At 47.9% G+C, this 19,402-nt stretch overlaps 1 protein-coding gene across 2 annotated transcripts in view; it reads left to right on the top strand.

The window, feature by feature from the left end:
* The window catches only part of DHRS3 (dehydrogenase/reductase 3), a 40,744-nt gene extending 27,844 nt beyond the window's left edge, over window positions 1-12,900 (top strand). The window contains exons 4-6 of one of the 2 annotated variants that reach the window (XM_060758806.2): window positions 618-856; window positions 1,023-1,148; window positions 11,973-12,900. In XM_060758806.2, the coding sequence (XP_060614789.2) occupies window positions 618-856; window positions 1,023-1,148; window positions 11,973-12,057 (450 nt within the window). In that variant the 3' untranslated portion in view covers window positions 12,058-12,900. Of the gene's footprint in view, window positions 1-617; window positions 857-1,002; window positions 1,149-11,972 lie in introns of those variants that run through there. The other variant, XM_060758808.2, reaches the window with a different exon arrangement.
* Window positions 12,901-19,402: the final 6,502 nt, after the last annotated feature.

Genomic DNA, 19,402 nt, shown 5'->3' with positions numbered 1-19,402 from the left:
GTGAAAAGCAGAAATTGTACTAGGCTTAAATTGCCTTGAACAGGCAGGATTATTAAATATATATTGCTATTGTGATTTTTATGCTTATATTGTTTTGTTAATTTTATGCTTATGTTGTTTACTCTGTATGTATTGATGATGTCACTTGGAAACCGCTCTGAGTCCCCTCGGGGAGATAGAGCGGTATGTAAATAAAGTTTTGTTGTTGTTGTTAGGCTGTAGTACTTCCATGGAAAGTCATAAAGTGACTACAGTGTTCCCTCACTTATCCTGGGTAAGTTCCAGGACCACCCGCGATAAGTGAAAATCCACGAAGTAGGGATGCTCCTCTTTCCCCTCCTCCTCCTCCTCTTCCCCCGTCCTCCTTCCCTGCTCATGAAGGGAAGGAAGGAAGCAAGCCCTCCTCCTCCTCTTTACCCTCCTCCTTACCCGTGAAACACCGAGTCTGCGGAAAGCGAAACACGAAGTAGTGAGGGAACACTGTATTCTTTCAGCATCGGCCTCTGAACATGCCAAGGAAATAAACAAGTCGAAAGCCAACCACAAAGTCCTGGTTTCTCATGGGGGTTAAGCCTGCTAGATCTCACCCACGTTCCTTGCTGTCTCCCGACCCGCAGACGACCAAGGCCTTCCTGCCGCGGATGCTGGAGCTCCAGAACGGGCACATCGTTTGCCTCAACTCCGTCCTGGCTTTGTCCGCCATCCCCGGAGCCATCGACTATTGCACTTCCAAAGCCTCCTCCTTCGCCTTCATGGAGAGCTTGACGCTGGGGCTGCTGGACTGCCCTGGAGTGAATGCCACCACCGTCCTGCCCTTCCACACCAGCACGGAGATGTTCCAAGGGATGCAGATCAGGTCAGAACCAACACGGGGGACGCCACGCATACTTGGAGATCAGACCTTTCTGTGTTCAAGCTCAGTGAAGGGGGTTGAGGGAGATCTTCCAATCCGTCCTGGGCGGGAAATGTCCTTTGAGAACTTGCGCTTCATCTCTCTTTCAGGGGCTGTGTTTCTCTTTCAGGTTCCCCAACCTCTTCCCCCCTTTAAAGCCAGAGACGGTGGCCCAAAGGACGGTGGAAGCGGTTCGACAGAACCAAGCGTTCCTTCTCCTTCCGTGGACGATGCACATTCTCATCATCTTGAAAAGGTAGGCTTTGGTAGCCTGGTCCTAGTCTTTATAATCTCCCCTTTGTGCCAAAAGGTGAAGGAATAAGAAATATAGTAGGCCTCTATAGTGCTAGAGTGCTGGGATGGAACGAGGATTCAAAAGGTTCAAAATATCCTGTTTGTATTCCTGTGTGTGGAACATTGCTTTTAAGAAACTCAAGTTATAGATCATCCGGAGTTTCGGAGTCCGATGTCATCTGTACGCGGATGATGTCCAACTCTGTCACTCCTTTCCACCCGCTACTAAGGAGGCTGTCGAGGTCCTGAACCGGTGCTTGGCTGCTGTGACGGTCTGGATGGGGGCGAACAAATTGAAATTGAATCCAGGCAAGACAGAGGCACTCCTGGTCAGTCGCAAGGCCGAACAGGGTATAGGGTTACAGCCTGTGTTAGACGGGGTCGCACTCCCCCTGAAGACGCAGGTTCGCAGTTTGGGTGTGATCCTGGACTCATCGCTGAGCCTGGATCCCCAGGTTTCGGCGGTGACCAGGGGAGCATTCGCACAGTTAAAACTTGTGCGCCAACTGCGACCGTACCTTGGGAAGTCTGACTTGGCCACGGTAGTCCACGCTCTGGTTACATCCCGTCTTGACTACTGCAACGCTCTCTACGTGGGGTTGCCTTTGAAGACAGCCCAGAAGCTCCAATTAGTCCAACGGGCGGCAGCCATGATACTAACAGAAGCGGGGCGCAGGGAGCATACAACTCCTCTGCTGCACCAGCTCCACTGGCTGCCAATCTGCTACCGGGCTCAATTCAAAGTGCTGGCGTTGGCCTTTAAAGCCCTAAACGGTTCTGGCCCAACTTATCTATCCGAACGTATCTCAACCTATCAGCCCACCAGGACCCTAAGATCTTCTGGGGAGGCCCTGCTCTCTATCCCGCCGGCTTCACAAGTGCGGCTGGCGGGCCTTTTCTGTGGTGGCCCCTCGGCTTTGGAACACCCTCCCCATAGAGGTAAGATCAGCCCCCTCGCTGATGGTGTTTCGGAAAAGATTGAAGACATGGATGTTTATACAAGCATTCGGTTAATCCGTTGCAACGAATTATGATGACTAAAGGATTGGTAATCATGGACGATGAATTTGGATTGCGACTCCAGTTACGAGATGCATTGGATGGTTATTGGTGGCCCAATAATTTGTATTGTATATGTGTTTTATGCTTTTAAACTGAATATTGTTGTTTTTTAAGTGTTGTAAACCGCAATGAGTCGCCGATTTAGGATGAGATATTAGCGGTATACAAGCGCAGTAATAAATAAATAAAATAAATAAATAAATTCTCTGTAAAGTAAAGCCTGCCAGTTTACTGAAACCATTACGCATCTTTACTGTTTAAGAACCAAATAACTTATTTCTTGTTTTATTTCACCCGAAGACTTTTCTTGAACATTCTAGTGACGGAGGTGGGCTATGAATCAATAAATGGTGGCAGCAAGAGAAATCTTAATTAATAATTAATTGATGGCAGCAAGGGAATATATAATATACAGTTGTAGCCTCCCTCTGTCCTGTCTTGTGTGCTCGAGTGTGTAGGTCCTTTGTCCCTTACGGCCTTGGCTGGGCTATCTGACATCCAGTCATTATTCTAATGAGACATTCAATTCATTGAAAAATTATTGCTGCTGATTTTATCATTGTATTTTTGAAAACTTAATAAAAATATTTATTAAAAAAAGAAAATTAGTCAGAGGAATAAGTTTATTTATTTATTTATTTGCTTTATTTCTATACCACGTTTCTCAACCTAATTAGGTGACTCAATGCGGTTTACACAATGTAAATTAACACAACAATAACAACTAAAACACATCAAACACAATAACAAACTACACAATTACTCATTCATACATAATGCCTCGATCACAAAGCAAAATCCAATCTCATAATCCTTGTGCCATTCCTATGTTCAATTTACCGTCATCCTATGTTTGATTGCGCTGATTAGCCAAACGCTTGCTCAAAGAGCCAGGTTTTAACCTTCTTTCGAAACGCCAGCAGCGAAGGGGCCTGTCTGATGTCAATGGGTAGGGCATTCCATAGCCGAGGGGCCACCACCGAGAAGGCCCTGTCTCTCGTCCCCGCCAGCCGTGCCTGTGATGCAGGCGGGACCGAGAGCAGGGCCTCCCCGGAAGATCTTAGTGTCCGCGTCGGTTCATAGGTGGAGATGCGTTCGGAGAGGTAAGTGGGGCCGGAACCATTTAGGGCTTTGTAGGCTAGCGCCAGCACCTTGAATTGTGCCCGGTAGCAGATTGGCAGCCAGTGGAGCTGGCTCAACAGAGGAGTGGTATGCTCCCTGAGTGCCGCTCCTGTTAGCAACCTGGCTGCCGAGCGCTGGACCATCTGAAGCTTCCGGGCAGTCTTCAAGGGCAGCCCCACGTAAAGCGCGTTGCAGTAATCTATACGGGATGTGACCAGAGCGTGGACTACCGTGGCCAAGTCAGACTTCCCGAGGTACGGGCGCAGCTGGCGCACGAGCCGGAGCTGTGCAAATGCTCCCCTGGCCACCGCCGCGACCTGGGGCTCCAGGCTCAGCGATGAATCCAGGATCACACCCAAGCTGCGAACCTGCGTCTTCAGGGGGAGTGCGACCCCGTCCAACACAGGCTGTAACCCTATACCCCGTTCGACCTTTCGACTGACCAGGAGTACCTCTGTCTTGTCTGGATTCAATTTCAATTTGTTCGCCCTCATCCAGTCCGACACAGCAGCCAAGCAGTTGAAGATAGTTCAAAATCTGTTTTATCTAGGAATGTAACAGTCCTTTTAGAGAAAAGGAAAAGGTTGAATGAAAGTTATACTGAAACATTGTTCTGTAACCACCAAGCATTTGTACCTTTGTAACCATTACGCTCTTGCCTCAAAATGCTACAAATAAAACAGTTATTGTTTCATTTAAAAAAATTATTGCAAAGATGTGCTATAGGAGGATGTCCCACCAAAACGTAAACTTTCCCCATGTTTTTACGACAGAAGCAATTATTCATTTATTTATTTACAGTGTTCCCTTGCCACTTCATGGTTCGCTTACCGGGGATTCGCTGTTTCGCGGTTTTTTCTGCGCGGCCCCCGACATTTTCTTCATGTCCCCCGAGGCAAGCCCAGCGCCCCCACATCCATTCTCCTTCTCCTCACCTCCTCCTCACCTTCCCTCCCACCGTTCTTGCCTTCCTTCTGCGGCCATGGTGCCAGCGGGGCTCCTTCTTCCCAGCCGTTCCCTTGGTGGTGGGAGAAGTTCCAGTGGGGTGGCCAGCCAATGGTAAGCAGACCCTGCTCTCTCTCGATTGGCTGGGCTGGCCACCCTCGAGAGCTCCGGGCCACCTCCAAAAGGCCATGCCAGGCAGCGTGCCTTCCTTGTGTCCAGCACTGGTTTCTCCGGCTGAGGCTGGAAGTGGGTTTGTTAATGTTACAATTAATATAGTGTCCCTACTTTGCGGATTTTCACTTATCGCGGGTTTCTCTGGCTGAGGCTGGAAGCAGTTGGTTAATATTACAATTAATATAGTGTCCCTACTTCGCGGATTTTCACTTATCGCGGGTTTCTCCGGCAGCTGGAAGCGGGTTTGTTAATGTTACAATTAATATAGTGTCCCTACTTCGCGGATTTTCACTTATCGCGGGTTTCTCCGGCAGCTGGAAGCGGGTTTGTTAATGTTACAATTAATATAGTGTCCCTACTTCGCGGATTTTCACTTATCGCGGGTTTCTCCAGCAGCTGGAAGCGGGTTTGTTAATATTACAATTAATATAGTGTCCCTACTTTGCGGATTTTCACTTATTGCGGGTTTCTCCGGCTGAGGCTGGAAGCGGGTTTGTTAATATTACAATTAATATAGTGTCCCTACTTCGCGGATTTTCACTTATCGCGGGTTTCTCCGGCAGCGGCTGGAAGAGGGTTTGTTAATATTACAATTAATATAGTGTCCCTACTTTGCAGATTTTCACTTATCACGGGTTTCTCCGGCCGCTGGAAGCGGGTTTCTCCAGCAGCTGGAAGCGGGTTTGTTAATATTACAATTAATATAGTGTCCCTACTTCGCGGATTTTCACTTATCGCGGGTTTCTCCGGCAGCTGGAAGCGGGTTTGTTAATATTACAATTAATATAGTGTCCCTACTTTGTGGATTTTCACTTATCGCGGGTTTCTCCGGCAGCAGCTGGAAGCGGGTTTGTTACTATTACAATTAATATAGTGCCCCTATTTCGCGGATTTTCACTTATCGTGGGTTTCTCCGGCAGCTGGAAGCGGGTTTGTTAATGTTACAATTAATATAGTGTCCCTACTTTGCGGATTTTCACTTATCGCGGGTTTCTCCGACCGCTGGAAGCGGGTTTGTTAATGTTACAATTAATATAGTGTCCCTACTTTGCGGATTTTCACTTCTCGCGGGTTTCTCCGGCAGCTGGAAGCGGGTTTGTTAATGTTACAATTAATATAGTGTCCCTACTTTGCGGATTTTCACTTATCGTGGGTTTCTCCGGCAGCGGCTGGAAGAGGGTTTGTTAATATTACAATTAATATAGTGTCCCTACTTTGCGGATTTTCACTTATCGTGGGTTTCTCCGGCTGAGGCTGGAAGCAGGTTTGTTAATATTACAATTAATATAGTGCCCCTACTTCGCGGATTTTCACTTATCGTGGGTTTCTCCGGCAGCTGGAAGCGGGTTTGTTAATGTTACAATTAATATAGTGTCCCTACTTTGCGGATTTTCACTTATCGCGGGTTTCTCCGACCGCTGGAAGCGGGTTTGTTAATGTTACAATTAATATAGTGTCCCTACTTTGCGGATTTTCACTTATCGCGGGTTTCTCCGGCAGCGGCTGGAAGCGGGTTTGTTAATGTTACAATTAATATAGTGTCCCTACTTTGCGGATTTTCACTTATCGCGGGTTTCTCCGACCGCTGGAAGCGGGTTTGTTAATGTTACAATTAATATAGTGTCCCTACTTTGCGGATTTTCACTTATCGCGGGTTTCTCCGGCAGCGGCTGGAAGCGGGTTTGTTAATGTTACAATTAATATAGTGTCCCTACTTTGCGGATTTTCACTTATCGCGGGTTTCTCCGACCGCTGGAAGCGGGTTTGTTAATGTTACAATTAATATAGTGTCCCTACTTTGCGGATTTTCACTTATCGCGGGTTTCTCCGGCAGCGGCTGGAAGCAGGTTTGTTAATGTTACAATTAATATAGTGTCCCTACTTTGCGGATTTCCACTTATCGCGGGTTTCTCCGGCCGCTGGAAGCGGGTTTGTTAATATTACAATTAATATAGTGTCCCTACTTCGCGGATTTTCACTTATCGCGGGTTTCTCCGGCACTGGAAGCGGGTTTGTTAATGTTACAATTAATATAGTGTCCCTACTTTGCGGATTTTCACTTATTGCGGGTTTCTCCGGCTGAGGCTGGAAGCGGGTTTGTTAATATTACAATTAATATACTGTCCCTACTTCGCGGATTTTCACTTATTGCGGGTTTTTCCGGCTGAGGCTGGAGGCGGGTTTGTTAATATTACAATTAATATAGTGTCCCTACTTCGCGGATTTTCACTTATTGCGGGTTTCTCCGGCTGAGGCTGGAGGCGGGTTTGTTAATATTACAATTAATATAGTGTCCCTACTTCGCGGATTTTCACTTATTGCGGGTTTCTCCGGCTGAGGCTGGAGGCGGGTTTGTTAATATTACAATTAATATAGTGTCCCTACTTTGCGGATTTTCACTTATCGCGGGTTTCTCCGGCAGCGGCTGGAAGCGGGTTTGTTAATGTTACAATTAATATAGTGTCCCTACTTTGCGGATTTTCACTTATTGCGGGTTTCTCCGGCTGAGGCTGGAGGCGGGTTTGTTAATATTACAATTAATATAGTGTCCCTACTTTGCGGATTTTCACTTATTGCGGGTTTCTCCGGCTGAGGCTGGAAGCGGGTTTGTTAATATTACAATTAATATACTGTCCCTACTTCGCGGATTTTCACTTATTGCGGGTTTTTCCGGCTGAGGCTGGAGGCGGGTTTGTTAATATTACAATTAATATAGTGTCCCTACTTCGCGGATTTTCACTTATTGCGGGTTTCTCCGGCTGAGGCTGGAGGCGGGTTTGTTAATATTACAATTAATATAGTGTCCCTACTTTGCGGATTTTCACTTATCGCGGGTTTCTCCGGCAGCGGCTGGAAGCGGGTTTGTTAATGTTACAATTAATATAGTGTCCCTACTTTGTGGATTTTCACTTATCGCGGGTTTCTCCTGCTGAGGCTGGAAGCGGGTTTGTTACTATTACAATTAATATAGTGTCCGTACTTTGCGGATTTTCACTTATTGCGGGTTTCTCCGGCCACTGGAACCGGGTTTCTCCAGCAGCTGGAAGCGGGTTTGTTAATGTTACAATTAATATAGTGTCCCTACTTTGCGGATTTTCACTTATCGCGGGTTTCTCCGGCAGCGGCTGGAAGCGGTTTTGTTAATGTTACAATTAATATAGTGTCCCTACTTTGTGGATTTTCACTTATCGTGGGTTTCTCCGGCTGAGGCTGGAAGCGGGTTTGTTAATATTACAATTAATATAGTGTCCCTACTTCGCGGATTTTCACTTATCGTGGGTTTCTCCGGCAGCTGGAAGCGGGTTTGTTAATATTACAATTAATATAGTGTCCCTACTTCGCGGATTTTCACTTATCGCGGGTTTCTCCGGCAGCTGGAAGCGGGTTTGTTAATATTACAATTAATATAGTGTCCCTACTTCGCGGATTTTCACTTATCACGGGTTTCTCCAGCAGCGGCTGGAAGCGGGTTTGTTAATGTTACAATTAATATAGTGTCCCTACTTCGCGGATTTTCACTTATCGCGGGTTTCTCCGGCTGAGGCTGGAAGTGGGTTTGTTAATATTAAAATTAATATAGTGTCCCTACTTCGCGGATTTTCACTTATCGCGGGTTTCTCCGGCAGCGGCTGGAAGCGGGTTTGTTAATGTTACAATTAATATAGTGTCCCTATTTTGCGGATTTTCACTTATCGCGGGTTTCTCCGGCAGCGGCTGGAAGCGGGTTTGTTATTGTTACAATTAATATAGTGTCCCTTCTTTGTGGATTTTCACTTATTGCGGGTTTCCCCGGCTGAGGCTGGAAGCAGGTTTGTTAATGTTACAATTAATATAGTCCCTACTTTTTGGATTTTTACTTATCGCAGGTTTCTCCGGCAGCGGCTGGAAGCGGGTTTGTTAATGTTACAATTAATATAGAGTCCCTACTTTGCAGATTTTCACTTATCACGGGTTTCTCCGGCCGCTGGAAGCGGGTTTCTCCGGCAGCTGGAAGCGGGTTTGTTAATATTACAATTAATATAGTGTCCCTACTTCGCGGATTTTCACTTATCGCGGGTTTCTCCGGCTGAGGCTGGAAGCGGGTTTGTTAATATTACAATTAATATAGTGTCCCTACTTTGCGGATTTTCACTTATTGCGGGTTTCTCCGGCAGAGGCTGGAAGCGGGTTTGTTAATGTTACAATTAATATAGTGTCCCTACTTTGCAGATTTTCACTTATCACGGGTTTCTCCAGCTGCTGGAAGCGGGTTTCTCCGGCAGCTGGAAGCGGGTTTGTTAATATTACAATTAATATAGTGTCCCTACTTTGCGGATTTTCACTTATTGCGGGTTTCTCCGGCTGAGGCTGGAAGCGGGTTTGTTAATATTACAATTAATATACTGTCCCTACTTCGCGGATTTTCACTTATCGCGGGTTTCTCTGGCAGCGGCTGGAAGCGGGTTTGTTAATGTTACAATTAATATAGTGTCCCTACTTTGCGGATTTTCACTTATCGCGGGTTTCTCCGGCAGCGGTTGGAAGCGGGTTTGTTAATGTTACAATTAATATAGTGTCCCTACTTTGCAGATTTTCACTTATCACGGGTTTCTCTGGCCGCTGGAAGTGGGTTTCTCCGGCAGCTGGAAGCGGGTTTGTTAATATTACAATTAATATAGTGTCCCTACTTCGATGATTTTCACTTATCGCGGGTTTCTCCGGCTGAGGCTGGAAGCGGGTTTGTTAATATTACAATTAATATAGTGTCCCTACTTTGCGGATTTTCACTTATTGCGGGTTTCTCCGGCAGAGGCTGGAAGCGGGTTTGTTAATGTTACAATTAATATAGTGTCCCTACTTTGCAGATTTTCACTTATCACGGGTTTCTCCGGCTGCTGGAAGCGGGTTTCTCCGGCAGCTGGAAGCGGGTTTGTTAATATTACAATTAATATAGTGTCCCTACTTTGCGGATTTTCACTTATTGCGGGTTTCTCCGGCAGAGGCTGGAAGCGGGTTTGTTAATGTTACAATTAATATAGTCCCTACTTTTTGGATTTTTACTTATCGCAGGTTTCTCCGGCAGCGGCTGGAAGCGGGTTTGTTAATGTTACAATTAATATAGAGTCCCTACTTTGCAGATTTTCACTTATCACGGGTTTCTCCGGCCGCTGGAAGCGGGTTTCTCCGGCAGCTGGAAGCGGGTTTGTTAATATTACAATTAATATAGTGTCCCTACTTCGCGGATTTTCACTTATCGCGGGTTTCTCCGGCTGAGGCTGGAAGCGGGTTTGTTAATATTACAATTAATATAGTGTCCCTACTTTGCGGATTTTCACTTATTGCGGGTTTCTCCGGCAGAGGCTGGAAGCGGGTTCGTTAATGTTACAATTAATATAGTGTCCCTACTTTGCAGATTTTCACTTATCACGGGTTTCTCCAGCTGCTGGAAGCGGGTTTCTCCGGCAGCTGGAAGCGGGTTTGTTAATATTACAATTAATATAGTGTCCCTACTTTGCGGATTTTCACTTATTGCGGGTTTCTCCGGCTGAGGCTGGAAGCGGGTTTGTTAATATTACAATTAATATACTGTCCCTACTTCGCGGATTTTCACTTATCGCGGGTTTCTCTGGCAGCGGCTGGAAGCGGGTTTGTTAATGTTACAATTAATATAGTGTCCCTACTTTGCGGATTTTCACTTATTGCGGGTTTCTCCGGCAGCGGTTGGAAGCGGGTTTGTTAATGTTACAATTAATATAGTGTCCCTACTTTGCAGATTTTCACTTATCACGGGTTTCTCTGGCCGCTGGAAGTGGGTTTCTCCGGCAGCTGGAAGCGGGTTTGTTAATATTACAATTAATATAGTGTCCCTACTTCGATGATTTTCACTTATCGCGGGTTTCTCCGGCTGAGGCTGGAAGCGGGTTTGTTAATATTACAATTAATATAGTGTCCCTACTTTGCGGATTTTCACTTATTGCGGGTTTCTCCGGCAGAGGCTGGAAGCGGGTTTGTTAATGTTACAATTAATATAGTGTCCCTACTTTGCAGATTTTCACTTATCACGGGTTTCTCCGGCTGCTGGAAGCGGGTTTCTCCGGCAGCTGGAAGCGGGTTTGTTAATATTACAATTAATATAGTGTCCCTACTTTGCGGATTTTCACTTATTGCGGGTTTCTCCGGCTGAGGCTGGAAGCGGGTTTGTTAATATTACAATTAATATACTGTCCCTACTTCGCGGATTTTCACTTATCGCGGGTTTCTCTGGCAGCGGCTGGAAGCGGGTTTGTTAATGTTACAATTAATATAGTGTCCCTACTTTGCGGATTTTCACTTATCGCGGGTTTCTCCGGCAGCGGCTGGAAGCGGGTTTGTTAATGTTACAATTAATATAGTGTCCCTACTTTGCAGATTTTCACTTATCACGGGTTTCTCTGGCCGCTGGAAGTGGGTTTCTCCGGCAGCTCGAAGCGGGTTTGTTAATATTACAATTAATATAGTGTCCCTACTTCGATGATTTTCACTTATCGCGGGTTTCTCTGGCAGAGGCTGGAAGCGGGTTTGTTAATGTTACAATTAATTTAGTGTCCCTACTTTGCGGATTTTCACTTATCACGGGTTTCTCCGACCGCTGGAAGCGGGTTTTCCGGCAGCTGGAAGCGGGTTTGTTAATATTACAATTAATATAGTGTCCCTACTTCGCGGATTTTCACTCATCGCGGGTTTCTCCGGCAGCTGGAAGCGGGTTTGTTAATATTACAATTAATATAGTGTCCCTACTTTGCGGGTTTTCACTTATCACGGGTTTCTCCGGCCGCTGGAAGCGGGTTTCTCCGGCAGCTGGAAGCGGGTTTGTTAATGTTACAATTAGTATTGTTTCCCTATTTTGCGGATTTTCACTTATCGCGGGTTTCTCCGACAGCGGCTGGAAGCGGGTTTGTTAATGTTACAATTAATATAGTGTCCCTACTTTGCGTATTTTCACTTATCGTGGGTTTTTCCGGCAGCGGCTGGAAGCGGTTTTGTTAATGTTACAATTAGTATCGTGTCCCTACTTTGCGGATTTTCACTTATTGCGGGTTTCCCCAGCTGAGGCTGGAAGCAGGTTTGTTAATGTTACAATTAATATAGTGTCCCTACATCGCGGATTTTCACTTATTGCCGGTCGTCCTGGAATGGAACCCCTCCAATAAGTGAGGGAACCCTGTATTACGGAGATTTCTTTGCCCTCTTTCTCCAGGACGGACCCAGGGCGACTCACATCACATTAAAAATATACATACAAATAATTACAAACGATAACTAAACAAGTATTAGAGATTCAATAAATCCTTAAAAAACCTTCTGCATTATTAAACATTAAAAGTTAAAATCAGTCTCGAAAATTGACATTGATAACCCAAAAATCACGTTGCCTAGTGTCATGGTCGCAATTTCGCGGAAACGCCTTCTCTGTCTTCCATCTGTAAGGAAATACTTGGCTCATCCTCTTCTTTTCTCCTTGCAGCATCCTTCCGCAGGCCGCCCTCGAGGAAATCCACAAGTTCTCTGGGAGCTACACCTGCATGAACACTTTCAAAGGGCGCTCTTAAACGCCACGAATGGACAGAACGGCATCTTGGGAAGAGCGTCAGCCGGCCAGCCATCTTGCCGCGCCGCAACGAGAGCCACCGCAATGCGGACAAAACGGCTCGCTCGCAGTGAGGCCTTCAAACCGTGGGGCACTTTGGGTTCTAATCCTTTAGGAACGGAACGCTTCCATTTGCAACGTGTTTCCCGATGTATGGCAAACGGGGCCTGTCACGGATCTAGACCAGAAATAGGTCTTTCGGGAGTTTGGGAATGTCTGCTTCTCTTTCTTCTTAAAGGCTTATATGGGAAGATCTGCCAAATTCATATCTGCTTCCCCGTTGTACGTGACTACATATCCCAAATTCGCACATCTTTGCAGCTCCTACACAATGGAAAATGACTCTTTTGTATGTGGACGCAGTGGGTTTGTGGGTACAGGAGACATACAGTTGGCCTCCCCGTTATCCGGGATTGGACATAGGATGTGCATCGGATTCCACTGAAATGGGGGCTGTGCTTGATTTCAAGGGGTCTCCTCTAAGTCTGGATCCAGTCCTTAGGTCTGTGGAGCTCTTACGTCGGGGACAATTGGGTCGCAATGCAAAATGGGTCTTTGTAATGCTGTTCAATGGATTCTGGGTTCCTTCGTCCTCAAGCATAAAGTACTCCAAAACCTATCATCTCGACATTCTTTTGGGTGTCAAGAGACCTTCTCATTTTTACGGAATGGCAAGTTATGCTCAATTTGTCTCTGACAGGCAGTTGGTGGATGGTTGCATTTGTGGGAATTGTCAGGAATGAGGCCTTCATGTCAAACGCAGATGAATAAATCCTTCCAGGAAGACGTCCTGGAGGAGTCTAAAGCTTGTTTGGCTTTCTTTTCTTGCTGCCATTTAGTATGTAATTCCTCCAGACAAGCACAAATCCGTTGGATGGTTGAAGCTGATATAAAGGGTTCGCCAAACAATGCCAACATTGTCTCCGAGTCGACTTGTTTCCTCCAAAAATGCAGGTCACAGCCCAAGTATTCAACGTAGGATTGAATGTCGGGCGTTTCCGCGAAATTGGGACCATCACACTATGCAACACAGATTTTTGTTCCTGAGTGATCAATGTCATTTCCTAATTGGGTCTATCATAAAAACATGGGCAAAGTGGATTAAACTTCACAAACTTTGTTTTGGTGGGATGTCCCGTACAGCACATTTTGCTCGTTTTTCGATAAGAATCTCATCATAGGCCACTGTTTCTTCACCATTATAATACCACGACCCCTTAATAGAGTTCCTCATGTTGTGGTGACCCCCAACCAAGTCTCTACGACAGCATTTCTCAACCTGGGGGTCGGGACCCCTGGAGGAGTCTCAAAGGGGTTTCAGAGGTTCCTAACGCCATGACCCCTTAATAGAGTTCCTCATGTTGTGGTGACCCCCAACTAAGTCTCTACAACATCATTTCTCAACCTGTGGATCGGGACCCCTGGAAGGGTCTCAAGGGGGTTTCAGAGGTTCCTAATGCCGTGACCCCTTAATAGAGTTCCTCATGTTGTGGTGACCCCCAACCAAGTCTCTAGGACAGTATTTCTCAACCTGGAGGGGTCTCAAAGGGGTTTCACAGGTTCCTAATGCCACGACCCCTTAATAGAGTTCCTCATGTTGTGGTGACCCCCAACTAAGTCTCTAGGACAGTATTTCTCAACCTGTGGGTCGGGACCCCTGGAAGGGTCTCAAGGGGGTTTCAGAGGTCCCTAATGCCGTGACCCCTTAATAGAGTTCCTCATGTTGTGGTGACCCCCAACCAAGTTTCTACGACAGCATTTCTCAACCTGGGGGTCGGGACCCCTGGAGGAGTCTCAAAGGGGTTTCAGAGGTTCCTAATGCCACGACCCCTTAATAGAGTTCCTCATGTTGTGGTGACCCCCAACCAAGTCTCTACGACAGCATTTCTCAACCTGGCGGTCGGGACACCTGGAAGGGTCTCAAGGGGGTTTCAGAGGTTCCTAATGCCATTACCCCTTAATAGAGTTCTTCATGTTGTGGTGCCCCCCAACCAAGTCTCTAGAACAGTATTTCTCAACCTGGGGGTCGGGACCCCTGGAGGGGTCTCAAAGGGGTTTCAGAGGTTCCTAATGCCGTGACCCCTTAATAGAGTTCCTCATGTTGTGGTGACCCCCAACCAAGTCTCTAGGACAGCATTTCTCAACCTGGGGGTCGGGACCCCTGGAGGAGTCTCAAAAGGGTTTCAGAGTTTCCTAATGCCACGACCCCTTAATAGAGTTCCTCATGTTGTGGTGACCCCCAACCAAGTCTCTACGACATCATTTCTCAACCTGGGGGTCAGGACCCCTGGAGGGGTCTCAAAGGTGTTTCACAGGTTCCTAATGCCGCGACCCCTTAATAGAGTTCCTCATGTTGTGGTGACCCCCAACCAAGTCTCTAGGACAGTATTTCTCAACCTGGAGGGGTCTCAAAGGGGTTTCACAGGTTCCTAATGCCGCGACCCCTTAATAGAGTTCCTCATGTTGTGGTGACCCCCAACCAAGTCTCTAGGACAGTATTTCTCAACCTGGGGGACGGGACCCCTGGAAGGGTCTCAAGGGGGTTTCAGAGGTTCCTAATGCCATGACCCCTTAATAGAGTTCCTTATGTTGTGGTGACCCCCAACCAAGTCTCTACGACATCATTTCTCAACCTGGGGGTCAGGACCCCTGGAGGGGTCTCAAAGGTGTTTCACAGGTTCCTAATGCCACGACCCCTTAATAGAGTTCCTCATGTTGTGGTGACCCCCAACCAAGTCTCTATGACAGCATTTCTCAGCCTGGGGGACGGGACCACTGGAAGGGTCTTAAGGGGGTTTCAGAGGTTCCTAATGCCGTGACCCCTTAATAGAGTTCCTTATGTTGTGGTGACCCCCAACCAAGTCTCTAGGACAGTATTTCTCAAACTGGGGGTCAGGACCCCTAGAAGGGTCTCAAGGGGGTTTCAGAGGTTCCTAATGCCGTGACCCCTTAATAGAGTTCTTCATGTTGTGGTGACCCCCAACCAAGTCTCTAGGACAGTATTTCTCAAACTGGGGGTCAGGACCCCTAGAAGGGTCTCAAGGGGGTTTCAGAGGTTCCTAATGCCGTGACCCCTTAATAGAGTTCTTCATGTTGTGGTGACCCCCAACCAAGTCTCTAGGACAGTATTTCTCAACCTGGGGGACGGGACCCCTGGAGGGATCTCAAAGGGGTTTCAGAGGTTCCTAATGCTGTGACCCCTTAATAGAATTCCTCATGTTGTGGTGACCCCCAACCAAGTCTCTAGGACAGCATTTCTCAACCTGGGGGTCGGGACCCCTGGAGGAGTCTCAAAAGGGTTTCAGAGTTTCCTAATGCCACGACCCCTTAATAGAGTTCCTCATGTTGTGGTGACCCCCAACCAAGTCTCTACGACATCATTTCTCAACCTGGGGGTCAGGACCCCTGGAGGGGTCTCAAAGGTGTTTCACAGGTTCCTAATGCCGCGACCCCTTAATAGAGTTCCTCATGTTGTGGTGACCCCCAACCAAGTCTCTAGGACAGTATTTCTCAACCTGGAGGGGTCTCAAAGGGGTTTCACAGGTTCCTAATGCCGCGACCCCTTAATAGAGTTCCTCATGTTGTGGTGACCCCCAACCAAGTCTCTAGGACAGTATTTCTCAACCTGGGGGACGGGACCCCTGGAAGGGTCTCAAGGGGGTTTCAGAGGTTCCTAATGCCATGACCCCTTAATAGAGTTCCTTATGTTGTGGTGACCCCCAACCAAGTCTCTACGACATCATTTCTCAACCTGGGGGTCAGGACCCCTGGAGGGGTCTCAAAGGTGTTTCACAGGTTCCTAATGCCACGACCCCTTAATAGAGTTCCTCATGTTGTGGTGACCCCCAACCAAGTCTCTATGACAGCATTTCTCAGCCTGGGGGACGGGACCACTGGAAGGGTCTTAAGGGGGTTTCAGAGGTTCCTAATGCCGTGACCCCTTAATAGAGTTCCTTATGTTGTGGTGACCCCCAACCAAGTCTCTAGGACAGTATTTCTCAAACTGGGGGTCAGGACCCCTAGAAGGGTCTCAAGGGGGTTTCAGAGGTTCCTAATGCCGTGACCCCTTAATAGAGTTCTTCATGTTGTGGTGACCCCCAACCAAGTCTCTAGGACAGTATTTCTCAACCTGGGGGACGGGACCCCTGGAGGGATCTCAAAGGGGTTTCAGAGGTTCCTAATGCTGTGACCCCTTAATAGAATTCCTCATGTTGTGGTGACCCCCAACCAAGTCTCTAGGACAGCATTTCTCAACCTGGGGGTCGGGACCCCTGGAGGAGTCTCAAAAGGGTTTCAGAGTTTCCTAATGCCACGACCCCTTAATAGAGTTCCTCATGTTGTGGTGACCCCCAACCAAGTCTCTACGACATCATTTCTCAACCTGGGGGTCAGGACCCCTGGAGGGGTCTCAAAGGTGTTTCACAGGTTCCTAATGCCGCGACCCCTTAATAGAGTTCCTCATGTTGTGGTGACCCCCAACCAAGTCTCTAGGACAGTATTTCTCAACCTGGAGGGGTCTCAAAGGGGTTTCACAGGTTCCTAATGCCGCGACCCCTTAATAGAGTTCCTCATGTTGTGGTGACCCCCAACCAAGTCTCTAGGACAGTATTTCTCAACCTGGGGGACGGGACCCCTGGAAGGGTCTCAAGGGGGTTTCAGAGGTTCCTAATGCCATGACCCCTTAATAGAGTTCCTTATGTTGTGGTGACCCCCAACCAAGTCTCTACGACATCATTTCTCAACCTGGGGGTCAGGACCCCTGGAGGGGTCTCAAAGGTGTTTCACAGGTTCCTAATGCCACGACCCCTTAATAGAGTTCCTCATGTTGTGGTGACCCCCAACCAAGTCTCTATGACAGCATTTCTCAGCCTGGGGGACGGGACCACTGGAAGGGTCTTAAGGGGGTTTCAGAGGTTCCTAATGCCGTGACCCCTTAATAGAGTTCCTTATGTTGTGGTGACCCCCAACCAAGTCTCTAGGACAGTATTTCTCAAACTGGGGGTCAGGACCCCTAGAAGGGTCTCAAGGGGGTTTCAGAGGTTCCTAATGCCGTGACCCCTTAATAGAGTTCTTCATGTTGTGGTGACCCCCAACCAAGTCTCTAGGACAGTATTTCTCAAACTGGGGGTCAGGACCCCTAGAAGGGTCTCAAGGGGGTTTCAGAGGTTCCTAATGCCGTGACCCCTTAATAGAGTTCTTCATGTTGTGGTGACCCCCAACCAAGTCTCTAGGACAGTATTTCTCAACCTGGGGGACGGGACCCCTGGAGGGATCTCAAAGGGGTTTCAGAGGTTCCTAATGCTGTGACCCCTTAATAGAATTCCTCATGTTGTGGTGACCCCCAACCAAGTCTCTAGGACAGTATTTCTCAACCTGGAGGGGTCTCAAAGGGGTTTCACAGGTTCCTAATGCCGCGACCCCTTAATAGAATTCCTCATGTTGTGATGACCCCCAACCAAGTCTCTAGGACAGTATTTCTCAACCTGGGGGGCGCGACCCCTGGGGGGGTCTCAAAGGTGTTTCACAGGTTCCTAATGCCGCGACCCATTAATAGAGTTCCTTATGTTGTGGTGCCCCCCAACAAGTCTCTAGGACAGTATTTCTCAACCTGGGGGTCGGGACCCCTGGAGGAGTCTCAAAAGGGTTTCAGAGGTTCCTAATGCCACGACCCCTTAATAGAGTTCCTCATGTTGTGGTGACCCCCAACCAAGTCTCTACAACATCATTTCTCAACCTGGGGGTCAGGACCCCTGGAGGGGTCTCAAAGGGGTTTCAGAGGTTCCTAATGCCATGACCCCTTAATAGAGTTCTTCCTGTTGTGGTGACCCCCAACCAAGTCTCTACGACAGTATTTCTCAACCTGGGGGTCGGGACCCCTGGAAGGATCTCAAGGGGGTTTCAGAGGTTCCTAATGCCAAGACCCCTTAATAGAGTTCCTCATGTTGTTGTGACCCCCAACCAAGTCCCTACGACAGCATTTCTCAACCTGTGGATCGGGACCCCTCGAAGGGTCTGAAGGGGGTTTCAGAGGTTCCTAATGCCGTGACCCCTTAATAGAGTTCTTCATGTTGTGGTGACCCCCAACCAAGTCTCTAGGACACTATTTCTCAACCTGGAGGGGTCTCAAGGGGGTTTCAGAGGTTCCTAATTCTGCGACCCCTTAATAGAGTTCCTCATGTTGTTGTGACCCCCAACCAAGTCTCTACAACAGCATTTCTCAACCTGGGGATCGGGACCCCTGGAAGGGTCTCGAGGGGGTTTCAGAGGTTCCTAATGCCGCAACCCCTTAATAGAGTTCCTTATGTTGTGGTGACCCCCAACCAAGTCTCTAGGACAGTATTTCTCAACCTGGGGGTGAGGACCCCTGGAAGGATCTCAAGGGGGTTTCAGAGGTTCCTAATGCCATGACCCCTTAATAGAGTTCTTCATGTTGTGGTGACCCCCAACCAAGTCTCTAGGACACTATTTCTCAACCTGGGGGTGAGGACCCCTGGAAGGGTCTCAAAGGGGTTTCAGAGGTTCCTAATGCTGTGACCCCTTAATAGAGTTCCTCATGTTGTGGTGACCCCCAACCAAGTCTCTAGGACAGTATTTCTCAACCTGGGGGTCAGGACCCCTGGAGGGGTCTCAAAGGTGTTTCACAGGTTCCTAATGCCGCGACCCCTTAATAGAGTTCCTTATGTTGTGATGACCCCCAACCAAGTCTCTAGGACAGTATTTCTCAACCTGGGGGTCGGGACCCCTGGAGGGGTCTCAATGGGGTTTCACAGGTTCCTAATGCCGCGACCCCTTAATAGAGTTCCTCATGTTGTGGTGACCCCCAACCAAGTTTCTACGACAGCATTTCTCAACCTGGGGGTCGGGACACCTGGAAGGGTCCCAAGGGGGTTTCAGAGGTTCCTAATGCCGTGACCCCTTAATAGAGTTCCTCATGTTGTGGTGACCCCCAACCAAGTCTCTAGGACACTATTTCTCAACCTGGGGGTGAGGACCCCTGGAAGGGTCTCAAAGGGGTTTCAGAGGTTCCTAATGCTGTGACCCCTTAATAGAGTTCCTCATGTTGTGGTGACCCCCAACCAAGTCTCTAGGACAGTATTTCTCAACCTGGGGGTCAGGACCCCTGGAGGGGTCTCAAAGGTGTTTCACAGGTTCCTAATGCCGCGACCCCTTAATAGAGTTCCTTATGTTGTGATGACCCCCAACCAAGTCTCTAGGACAGTATTTCTCAACCTGGGGGTCGGGACCCCTGGAGGGGTCTCAAAGGGGTTTCACAGGTTCCTAATGCCGCGACCCCTTAATAGAGTTCC

This window comes from Anolis sagrei, chromosome 13 (assembly GCF_037176765.1).
Source record: "Anolis sagrei isolate rAnoSag1 chromosome 13, rAnoSag1.mat, whole genome shotgun sequence".
In the NCBI taxonomy this organism is placed as follows: Eukaryota; Metazoa; Chordata; class Lepidosauria; order Squamata; family Dactyloidae; genus Anolis; species Anolis sagrei.
Note: the sequence above shows the minus strand (reverse complement) of the source record. Positions and strands in the feature narration are given on the sequence as shown.